The sequence below is a fragment of the Tachysurus vachellii genome, chromosome 12, assembly GCF_030014155.1.
Source record: "Tachysurus vachellii isolate PV-2020 chromosome 12, HZAU_Pvac_v1, whole genome shotgun sequence".
Classification (NCBI taxonomy): Eukaryota; Metazoa; Chordata; class Actinopteri; order Siluriformes; family Bagridae; genus Tachysurus; species Tachysurus vachellii.
The window spans coordinates 9,846,150-9,858,022 of NC_083471.1; the positions used below are offsets into that span (position 1 = coordinate 9,846,150).

Here is an 11,873-nt window from a genome sequence, read left to right on the forward strand (position 1 = left end):
ACACAGAACAGTAAAAGTCATTGCTTCAGAATGTTTAGATTAAATAGCAGTTAAACATCTAAACAGTTAAATAACTGAATCACTCAGTGGAACTTTATATGTTTTAATTGCCCAGAAATCATAGAACATAGATCATAGATCTTCAGAACAGAAATAATCCAATTAATAATAACCGTATTAGAAAAAGAACACAGGGATCCAGTTTAAAGTGACTGTACCCATCACACATTTTTAAAACTTTTAGAAGCCTTCATGATAATCCTCAACAAATAAACCCTACTGAAATCCCCTTAGGAGCTAAAAATATTTTTTTTTCAAATGTGGCATTTCAAGACATGACTATTTTAATAACAAAGAGCATTAATATTAAATTGAAGTTCATTTAGAATGCCGTGCTTATTCGTTTGTGTTCTAATTCACATGCAAGAAAAGAGAAGAAATTCTGATTACAGTTAAGGTTAAAGAAAGTAAATGAAGCTTTATAGTATTTATGTGGATTAACTATGTGGATGCCTGTGTGCTGCAGCTTCACTTCACACAGATTCACTGTTTTATCCCTTTCTTGATCTGCACTGCTAGTTTCCACAGAGCGATGCTGTGTCTCATCTCTATTTCTTTAAGATCCCTCAGACAGTCGACGGCCTTCTCGTTGATCTCTCTGTATTCCAGGAAGGCTTCAAATGTTTCCAGAACTCTGTGCAGGGGACAGAAACATCACACAGTAAAATGATCAATAAAATCCAGCCTGCTGACTCAAATCTCACACGGCTAATCCTAATCCTAGAGCACTGACTCAGTACCTCAGCTAACATTATTTGTGATTTATGAGGGTTTCCTGAAACAGACTACACCCAACAAATACATCAAAAACTTCCAAATCTGCATTTGTTAATCATTAAAAAGCTACGTTCACGTCTCATAAAGTCAGTGTCCAAGTGTTTATCCTGGAGCATGTATGAGGTTTAATTTTTGGTGTCTACATGAGAATATTTGCGCTAACAATCTTAAGCCTTAAAGCAGATGTTTTATTGTAAATAAAAATAAATAGAAATAAATATAATAAATATAGAAGTGAGGCTGGGGCTGATTCAGTGACCTGTGTGTTATGTGACAGATAAATATTCACTAATTCATTTATGGACAGTGTGTGTTTTATGTTGGTGCTTTAGTGTTCAATATGTTCTGCACATTCAGCACTTTCCTCTCAGCTAATTGTGTTGCGTAACATTTAATAAATTAAAACACCCACGTCCAGTTTGGACGGACATCTTTCAGCTTGATGTTCAGGATCACGTAGTGAAGCTCGGTGATGAGGACGTCCAAGTTAGTGATGCTTGCCAGAATTGTCTTATTTTTATTATTCTGGTTGTATGTGAACATCTCATGAAAACTGCGATCCTCAATCATGATAAAGGGATTCTAAAGTTAAAAACAAATTAAGCAGTTACAATCTTCTGCAAAGTTCAGAAAACTCAGATTATAATGTTTTATTGTTGAGTAATAAAGATTTATAAATAATCTTATACATTCAGATAATACCTAATAGATAGACAGTATTCTGTTAGTATTCTACATAACTGCTGTTCTGACTGCTAATGACTTTAAAGTATAAAAATATTGAACATTACTTGAGTTAATAATTCAGTGCTACATAATGAGGACAGACACTAAAAATAATTTAGAAATGCAGCCTTCACAGAAAAAGACACCTACAGTACAATGATAGAAAAGTGAATGGTTAATTCTACCTGATTCATCTCGATGAGCAGTGATGACTGTCTCAGTGATAATGCTTCCCACAGATCCTGGATGTGCTTCACCTGGCTGAATCTCAGCACCTGAAACAAAATTGAAACTCTTAAATAAAATTCAGAATAAAACATTGACCAGCCATAAGACTAAAACCAGTGATAGGTGAAGTAAGTAACACTGTCACTGTTGTTACAGCAAGTGTAGGAATCTTTTACATTTGCAAGGGTCACATTGTTATGTCTAGACGGCTGGGTCAAAGCTTCTCCTAAGCAGCAGATTTTTAAGGGTGTTCCTGCTACTCAGTGGTGAGAAACTACCAAAAGTCTCCATGGAAGGACAGTCAATGAACCAGAGACAGGGTCATGGACACCCAATGCTTATTGATGTGTGTGGAGTCAAGGCTAGCTCATCTGCTCCGATGAGTGCAAGTGGAAGAATGAGGCCTGGTCTGATAAATCACATTTTCTTGACATCACGTGGACGGCGTGTGTGTGTGCATTGCTTACATGGGTGAGGAGCCAGTAAAGGCAATGCAGCAATGGGGTGGTGTGGGAGAACTTCAGAAGGTTGAAAACTAGTCACACAGCTGCATTAGGGGTTAAATTGCACTGAGACGTAGACCTGCCAGTATGACAGGAGACTGAACAAGTACCTGAGGGGCCTGTGTGGATTAAAATGGATGAATTCTTACGATTTGATAAAGGACACATCAAAATGTGCATGTCAGATTAGTGTGAGGAAAAGGACAGCAGATTGTCTGAAGAGGAGATCAGTGAGTTGTACAGGGAGACCACAAGAACGTGACACAGAGATGAATCACCTGGGATGAAGAGCAGTTAGGTTTTGCTGAAAACCACCTAAATAAACTTTGTTGCAGCACTTTGTCCATCCCTTCATGGTAACAGTGTACCCTAATGACACTGTCCTCATAGTTCAGGATTGGTTTTAGGAAACATGGTTCAGGAATGGTTTGAGAAACAGGAGAAAGGGTTCAAGGTGTTGACTTCCAAATTCCCCAGATCTCAATCCAATCAAGGATTTATAGGATGTAGTGGACAAACAAGTCTGATCCATGGAGCCTCCACCTTATAATGTACAGGACTTAAAGGATCTGCTGCTAATGTCTTGGTGTCAGATACCACAGCATACTGTACCTTCAGAGCTCTTGTGAAGTCCATGCCAGTCAGGTGGTTTTAATGTTATAGCTAATCAGTGTAAATGTATAGTAATGTCATTTATATCTGTTACTCTTGTATTATGAAGTATACCTGAAGTATAGCACACAGACTTATAGTCATATAGTAGAGCTGAGATAATCCAGAGCCAGCCCAGGCAGCATACGTTTTGACTGTCTGCTAGCTAACGATGGTTTGTGACATTGTATATGGTTTAGTGCACTATATAAATAAAGACCTAGAGAAACTGTAATACTTATGTCATTAAATACAAGAATTTAAGTTATCAAGAAGTTTCCAACATAGAAATAAAGCACTTTATAAAAACAGTGTAGAAAAAAGGGCTGCACCTGCAAGTTCAGTGACTGTGCTCGGTCGTCCAGCTTCAGGTCTTTCTTTACGTATGCCATGAGCTTCTGCTCTGGTGCAGGAAATGACAGCTTCAGGAATCCAATAACAATCCGCAGGGTGGAGAGAGCTGCAGAAATCTCATTCAAAAACTGGAAATCCTTCATGATGCAGTTCCTTTCGTTGGTTTTCAAGGGTTCCTGTTGGGGAAAACCCCGTAAATCATCATAAAAGCATGATAATTTTCTATTAGAGGCAACAAATAAATAAAGTTTTTGAGCATAACGATTTTTATCATCCACTTTTTTAATAAAATGCCAGATAAACACTTCTACTGTGAAATGTCCTTTGTTACTTAATCTTATTTTCAGTGTATTTAGTTTAGGATGCTGAGAGACATTCATCAAGAGACAACAATAAAGAAAGAATGACATGACTGTCATAGTGCTTCTCTTTATTATAAAACATAAACATTAATGTAGAGCAGTTATCATTTCATACCAGCTTGTCCTGCACTGTTCTGAAAAAGGCACGCAGCGTTGTTCCAGTGTCGTGTTTAAATAATGGAAGCGTCTGAAGCAGAAAAATGAGATGGGATGAAATAAAAAAAAAACATTATTAAAACAGTCTAATGTAAACAGTTACAGTCTGAATAATTGAAACAGCTTTTTAACTAAACCTCAACAATATGCCAAACCTTTATTCTGATTATTCCACAACAATATCAAAGACCAACACATCCGTTTACACTCCGTTGACACTGGAGACTCCTACCACTCATGATACACAAACATCTCCTCACAGAAAACATCACCATATCTACAATAAACATGTTTTTTAATCTGTTTGTGTAGCTTCCACGTCCCTGTGAATGAGTCCTTGCTAGAGAATCCCAAGCTGTCAGAGCTGCTGTTCTAGAGAATGAATTCACACCTGATGACCTGTCTCAGTGTAGGTGCAGAAAACACTCATGTGTTCCTGTGCTAGGTTTGTTCAGCATGTGCTGGAGGTGACACTGAATAATGATAATGATCCCTGTTGAAGCAAACTGAGTAACTTTATGGTGGGGTAATCAAACTTTACACAGCACTGTATCTTATTTTCTGAAGCCTGAAAGGAGCTTAAGCACTGTAATTGCTTACAGTGACTTTGATCATGGGTTTCTCTCTGAAGAATCGATCTATTATCTGCCGCTCCACAGTTTGAAAGTTATAGTTGGTGCTCTGTTTCCCGTCCTCGTACACCATGTGGTCGATGTTTGAAATGGCAATAATAAGGAAGTCTTGCTCAGGAACACAAGTGATGACATGGGAAGGCTTGAGCTCCTGAGCAGTGATCACCCTTAAACACAGGAACAATAATAATAATAATAATAGGAAAATATTACCATGACCTTATAATGGGCCACATTCATAATTATAATGACAGCAATGAATTTTAATTAGTGAACAGAAATGAAATATAAAGATGAATAATGACTATTATAATGCCTAATATCAAACTACCTAAAATCTTTAAAAAAAAAAAAAAAAAAAATCGGCTAGAATATTGTTTCAAACAAACAGAAAAGAGCTTTTGTAATTAAATTAATGGTGATTTAGATCACAATAATTCTAATTAAACTGGTATATAATAAGGTGTCTAATTTACCCCTAGTGGGGAAATGCACAAAATATCAAAGCACAAAAATATTCTCTTCTAGAACGTACACAGTGTCTGAGTTCCAGTGCAGATGTAACAGTGTACCTGTCTGCTGTTGGGTTGGTCTTTTCTATGAACTTGTTCTGCATCTGTACGAGGTACTTTGTTATAATCTGTGCCACAGAGCCTTCCGTTGGTAGGAGGTCCAGGATCGTTAAGTCATCTTTTTCCTTCAGCTCGGCTGTTACCTGTGGGTCTAAAAAAACAATTTGTCATGATGATTTAACACATTCTCAGGTGTACAACACACCTGGACCTATTTCAGAGATTTACTCTTACAGTGGTGCAAAGATAAAAAAAAAAAATCTTACAATTAATTGACTTTAAATGTTTCCATAACAGCTTCATAATTTCCGCACTTTCGCTGAAGTCCTGTTTTTCATGATCTACAGGAGAAAAAAAAAGACAAAAAAAAAGATCATTAAAAACATAGTACAACAGTAATTACTAAGAACAAACCTAAATAAATCACTCTCTACAATTCTCTTCATTACATGTAAAATGTTTTATAAAAGTATGTTAACAGCAGATTCTTGCCCCATTGTGTGTATATATCAAAGACAATCCACATCAGTTTACATCCATCTCACCTGCCACATTCTCCTTCCTGAAGGTGTTAATAGGCACATTATTGTAACACAGATCCAGATTCACAAAATAGCACATCAGTTTCTGCTGAAGGCTCAAAACCTGAGGGAGATATCTGATGTGTCGAATGTGAACATGCTGTAAATACAAAAATAAATATAAATGACTCATGTGGTGTTCAATCTTCTCTGCAATAGACTGCAGGGTGTATTCCTTTATTATTTGAGCCACAGCTGAATCAGAGTAACGATCAGCTACTTTCTCTACATATACAGAGTTGTATGAAAGATGTGTGAACATTTTATAATCACTATAATCATAAAACTCGTACACATTTTAAGAGTTCTGAGAGAAGAGGAACATTTTTCCTTTCATCTTCCTGCTCAATTAAGTGACTGAAGCGCTGGATGGTCATCCTCTGTGTGAAGCTCCACATGATCGGAAGGTTGAACACTCCAGAGGTAGGCAGGTCCGTCATTGCTGGCTCCTTACTGTAGATCATCTTTTCCAAAGTACCCAGGCCAGCCAACTTCAGCATATTACTCTGAACCTCCAATAGTTGTGCCTCAAAATTCTTCAGAAACATCACAAATTATATTAAGATTCAAATCAAAAGATTGTTCAATTGCAATAATATTATTTATCATAAAGGGTTTGTAAATAAAAATAAAAAAGCACTCTGAGAACCATCTGGTAAAAAAGAAAACTAAGTTCAGTCTTGGACTCGAAGTGAAAGTGAAATTTTACCTGAAAGAAGGCCTGAAGTCTTTGGTGAATGACTTTCTCCCATTCTTCCCGTTTTTCCTCACTGTCTGTTATTTGGATCTGAAGGTTCGGCTCTGAATGAGAGCAGCACACAGTTACAAGTTTTTGTCCTTTGAAATACTGAGATTAGAAACACCCTATTTGGATTGTATTAGCTTTATATGGAGATACACTGTCTGTGTTGGATATCATAAGCACTACTAAAATCCACCATGTCAGGAATTTGTTATGTTATAATATTACAGCCTGGGACAGCCAGAAATCCTTCTTCAGTCTTTATTTTGTTACGAAGAAACCTTTTTATTTGTCAAAAGTCAGTGGTCTGTTCTCTAATGAATAACCAGGTCTCAGCTGAGCTTCAGTCTGCCAGTGTATAGTTTCTATGAAGTCTGGTTCATCTCAAAGTTTCTTCTCAACACTGATACTTCTGATTTACTAACTCATTACCAATAATATTATAAATTACTATAGTCCTCCTGCAGTGTAGAGATGGAGACTTCTCCTAATGTGCACTGAAGCAACAGTTATGACCATTAAAAATGAATGGAGAGCAGAGAAACAGGAGAATTATTACCAGAGGAGCTCTCCAAGATGAACCTCAGAAACAAGTGGACGGTCATCTCAGCATCTTGCTCACTCTTTCCTAAAGCTTGGGCGAGCAGCTCAATGTCCTTCTGAAGGTGGTCAAAGAGGTGCTTCCTGATATCTGATGCTCCTTGTGGCATCTCAGTGAGATTCTGAACATCCTGAACAACACCAACACAGGAACATCACACAGTTTAACATCTCCTATTAAAACCACCAGCACTATTAAATTAACCATTACACATTTGCTAAATGGTAAAACAGCTAATCCTTAACTCTCTAATAATCATTTGATTACAACTTAAATATTTGCTGGCACCTTGGTTATTTTGTAGAACATTTTTTTTTTAGAACAGTGGTATACTTATTTTTATTTTAATTTGGAACATACCTCAGTGTGTTCAGTCGTACCCCAGATCATGGAGGAGTGGATTAAAGCTCGCACCAAGTGGAGGTTAGCACCATAAAGACTCCTCTCTCCAACCTGCTCCTTCCGTCTGCTAGGATCACCGAGGTTGTGACCTCTTCCGCTGCCCTGTACATTACTTATTTCAACAAAAAAAGCCCTTTTAATTAAACCAAATAAAAATGATAAAATTACTAAAAAAATCACCAGATGCAATCACTCATAAAATGCAAATGTTTTTTAATTCTTAGTTTTCATAAAGAAAGTTGTTGTTAAAAAGCATTTGGCGCATGGCATTAGGTAAACATCATGGGTGTTTTGGATCAATTCTGGTATTAAGCTGAATACTGCAAACTAAAGCTCTTTATATTCATGCTTTTAACATTTACCTGAACTCTGTGAAACCTTCTACTGGTGTGTGTCTCTCGCCACCAACTTTACTGCCACAGTTTGCACACTCTGATGTTACATATGGTCTCCCACACTAGATTAAAAGCAAACAATAATTCATGGTGTTATTACAGTACAAGATGAAATATGAGCAAATTTCAAAAGCAGTATTTGAGAGATGAAGTCGATACTCACATTGCCAATTAAAACAGGTTCTCCACAAACACACACTGGAGAGAAATAAAATTTACTGTGAACATGAGGAGCATTAAGTTCTGATGTGGGAAATAGAGACATTAAACACCCTTGAAGTCCAAAATCAGCTTAAATAGTGAGAAGACTGGGGGCTTGGTTGGGCACTGATTCCATTAAAATACAAACTTAAAATTCAATGACTGAAAAATTAGGAAAAATTGGACCTCACATTGAGATGCTAATCACTTCTGACTGCCCATAACACAGCTACTGCTCCATCCACATTATAAACATAGTGTAGTGTGCACTTTATAAAGAGAAGTAATGCTTTTGTCAATAATATGGATTTAGATACATCAATTAAAGCAGATAGAAACCTTACCCCATATCTTCAGATTTTCTGATGCATTTTTAATCCAGTCTTTTATTTCATTTATTGAGTTAGGCATAGTTGGGATGAAGGAATCCTGTACAACAGAAAAGTGTATGTTTGAAGAGAAAGTGTTTCGAGCAAGCTGTATTCCTCACTGCTGCTCCATTCAACCAGAACCACACTGTGCAATCACTGCTTACACCCTCGAACCCCAATATTAGATAGACTGGATATTGTAGGAATGTGTATTGACATTGTCTGTCTGTCTGACATTTTTGGGAAAATATTCATTCATTCATTCATTCATTCATTCATTTTCTACCGCTTATCCAAACTTCTCGGGTCACGAGGAGCCTGTGCCTATCTCAGGTGTCATTGGGCATCAAGGAAGGATACACCCCGGACGGAGTGCCAACCCATCGCAGGGCACACACACACACTCATTCACTCACGCAATCACACACTAGGGACAATTTTCCAGAGATGCCAATCAACCTACCATGCATGTCTTTGGACCGGGGGAGGAAACCGGAGTACCCGGAGGAAACCCCCGAGGCACGGGGAGAATATGCAAACTCCACACACACAAGGTGGAGGCGGGAATCGAACCACGACCCTGGAGGTGTGAGGCGAACGTGCTAACCACTAAGCCACCGTGCCCCCTACATTAAATCAGATTCATTCATTCATTCATTCATTCATCTTCTACCGCTTATCCGAACTACCTCGGGTCACGGGGAGCCTGTGCCTATCTCAGGCGTCATCGGGCATCAAGGCAGGATTCACCCTGGACGGAGTGCCAACCCATCGCAGGGCACACACACACTCATTCACTCACGCAATCACACACTAGGGACAATTTTCCAGAGATGCCAATCAACCTACCATGCATGTCTTTGGACCGGGGGAGGAAACCGGAGTACCCGGAGGAAACCCCCGAGGCACGGGGAGAATATGCAAACTCCACACACACAAGGTGGAGGCGGGAATCGAACCACGACCCTGGAGGTGTGAGGCGAACGTGCTAACCACTAAGCCACCGTGCCCCCTACATTAAATCAGATTATTTTAATTAATTTATTTGAACTTATATTGAATATTTTGACATGTATTTTTGCCTTAATGTATTATTCTCTTGAGCCTTGATGGTTTTGGTCAGATGGTTATATTTTAGGCATTTTAACCCTTATGTGTAAATAACCCAGTTGAATCTTTAGTGATTCTATTTGACTCCTAACTTTATAGTCACTAAACTCTAGTGTTAGTAATTCACTACAAAATGCCTCTGGTTTTTAAAGCTCAAAAGATCAAGGTGCTCAGGTATAAGAGCTAGTGTAAGAGATGACAAACTCTGCTCTTGAGATTTGTTGGTGTTAATCCAGACAATAAACAGTGATGCACTGTGGCTAAAAAGTGTGGCTTTTTTTTTTTTTTAACAAAAATACAGTGTCTTCTCTAACTGATGGGACTCACTGTATGATAACCAATTTCTCACATAATGAGAAGTTCTCAAAATCTGAACTTGCACTGGCAGGTAATTATTCACAAAATTTTAAAACAACTGCAAACCACTAATGAAATTAGCTCTGAAAAGTACCAACCTTGCAGTTTCCTGGACTGAAGCACAGAGTGTTTAGAAGTTTCATCTCTGGTGCTGTAGAAACGTGTGCTACTAGGGCAGTGTGTAAGATAATCTGTGACAGACTGCAATCCTCAAGCTCTGATTGAGAGATTTTAACAAGCTGACCCCAGCTGGTGTCTGTGTTTGACTTCATCTTCATCTTCGTGATCTAAAATGAGTTACAGAGGAGTTTGTGTGATGTAGAGTCAATAAGATCATTAATCAGGTCCCCTAAAATTCAGATCATATGTTGTGCTTCATTCACATTATAAATGGCTAGAAACTATGCAGCAAAGACATGTAACGACATAAGAAACTCCAGTTTAGATATATAGTTATCATATTGATACTAATGATGATTAATCACAAGCTAAACATCTGGTTATTACATGGCAGAGTCATGGCAGAAGACTCTGTAGTCAATCATCATGCGCTGATATAAGTAAAAAAAATAAAGCATTCTAAGTGTATGAACAATTCTCACCAGAGAGCCTGTACTGTCAGCTGAAGCTGTGTTCTGTGTGAGCTGCCTGAATGCAGCTAACGCCATACACACCCGGAAACACACGCTGCCTTCAAACTCCTGGTAAATCAAATACATCATGATGTATATAGTCCAGTTATTTTCAAACAGCACATCAGCACATATACACTAAAAGATAACCATCACTAATTATTTTCTACACAAACAATAGAAACAAAACTAATAATTCTGATTATTACTATAATTACTATTATTAAAGTCCAAACCTGTGCGATCTCATGTGAAGGCTCTTCTAAAGCTCTGAACGAGTCTACGACTATCTTCTCATACATTTGTCCATACATCAGGAACTGATCCACTGCTCGTGTAGAGTCCTGCTGAATTGTTACATTGAGAATAAAATTACCGCTTTACAGTAAAAAAATGTGCAAATATAAAATTCAAAAATAAACTTACATTCAATTAAAAATCATGACTGAAAGACAAAAATGTATGTGGTGTATGCTGTTCATTTGTTCCTTCATAACATCATGTTAATTCATTCCCAAGTTCACGTCTGATGAATTTCTGGAGAAGAGTGTGCAGATTTTTACCTGTTCTTCTAACACCAGACTCGGTATAGTCCACTGAAACCTCTCACTCTGTCCCAGTTGATGGACCAGGCTGAATCCATGCGTCTCACAGATGTTGCGTAAAAGGAATATCTGTATCCACGGGTTGCCCGTGTCAGACAAAAGCTGTTTCAAGCGTTGTAGGAGATGTCTGCACTCTTCAGCATCATCTGTGATCTCTAAAGTATAAACACAGAAATGAACAGGGGTTTTACATTAACCCTCAAAAAAGGTTTCAGAAATGACCACCACCACATGCTAATGCCTTGGTAAAGCGCCTGTAAAACAACACTATTAATTATTTTCTACTGTAATCATTTCAGGGGGGCACGGTGGCTTAGTGGTTAGCACGTTCGCCTCACACCTCCAGGGTTGGGGGTTCGATTCCCGCCTCCGCCTTGTGTGTGTGGAGTTTGCATGTTCTCCCCGTGCCTCTGAGGTTTCCTCTGGGTACTCCGGTTTCCTCCCCAGTCCAAAGACATGCATGGTAGGTTGATTGGCATCTCTGGAAAATTGTCCGTAGTGTGTGATTGCGTGAGTGAATGAGTGTGTGTGTGTGCCCTGCGATGGGTTGGCACTCCGTCCAGGGTGTATCCTGCCTTGATGCCCGATGACGCCTGAGATATGTAGTAGTTATGAGAGGTAGTTCGGATAAGCGGTAGAAAATGAGTGAGTGTAATCATTGCAAAATAAAAGTCTCCAATAGCCCTAAAAATCTCTATTGGGTTAAAGAAACTGTAACGTTTAGTCTGTTACTATGTATTGATTTACCTGTTTCCAGTCTCTAAAAGCTACTTCTAAAATTGAATAAAAAAAATAGCTAGAAGGAACTTTAAAATGTGGAGAATGATGCTGTAGTGCTAACGAAAGTAATGTATA

The 11,873-nt window shown here is 38.3% G+C and overlaps 1 protein-coding gene across 2 annotated transcripts in view; it reads right to left on the reverse strand.

The window, feature by feature from the left end:
* Positions 1-87: 87 nt before the first annotated feature.
* Positions 88-11,873, reverse strand: part of LOC132855215 (E3 ubiquitin-protein ligase rnf213-alpha-like) — a 41,055-nt gene continuing 29,269 nt past the window's right edge. The window contains exons 31-50 of one of the 2 annotated variants that reach the window (XM_060884011.1): positions 10,977-11,173; positions 10,650-10,757; positions 10,384-10,482; positions 9,880-10,068; positions 8,288-8,372; positions 7,906-7,940; positions 7,710-7,804; positions 7,306-7,459; positions 6,904-7,075; positions 6,312-6,403; positions 5,896-6,138; positions 5,567-5,702; positions 5,288-5,362; positions 5,022-5,172; positions 4,418-4,616; positions 3,777-3,848; positions 3,278-3,475; positions 1,749-1,838; positions 1,250-1,419; positions 88-694 (exon numbers count right to left, since the gene is read on the reverse strand). In XM_060884011.1, the coding sequence (XP_060739994.1) occupies positions 544-694; positions 1,250-1,419; positions 1,749-1,838; positions 3,278-3,475; positions 3,777-3,848; positions 4,418-4,616; positions 5,022-5,172; positions 5,288-5,362; positions 5,567-5,702; positions 5,896-6,138; positions 6,312-6,403; positions 6,904-7,075; positions 7,306-7,459; positions 7,710-7,804; positions 7,906-7,940; positions 8,288-8,372; positions 9,880-10,068; positions 10,384-10,482; positions 10,650-10,757; positions 10,977-11,173 (2,711 nt within the window). In that variant the 3' untranslated portion in view covers positions 88-543. Of the gene's footprint in view, positions 695-1,249; positions 1,420-1,748; positions 1,839-3,277; positions 3,476-3,776; positions 3,849-4,417; positions 4,617-5,021; positions 5,173-5,287; positions 5,363-5,566; positions 5,703-5,895; positions 6,139-6,311; positions 6,404-6,903; positions 7,076-7,305; positions 7,460-7,709; positions 7,805-7,905; positions 7,941-8,287; positions 8,373-9,879; positions 10,069-10,383; positions 10,483-10,649; positions 10,761-10,976; positions 11,174-11,873 lie in introns of both variants that reach the window. The other variant, XM_060884010.1, reaches the window with a different exon arrangement.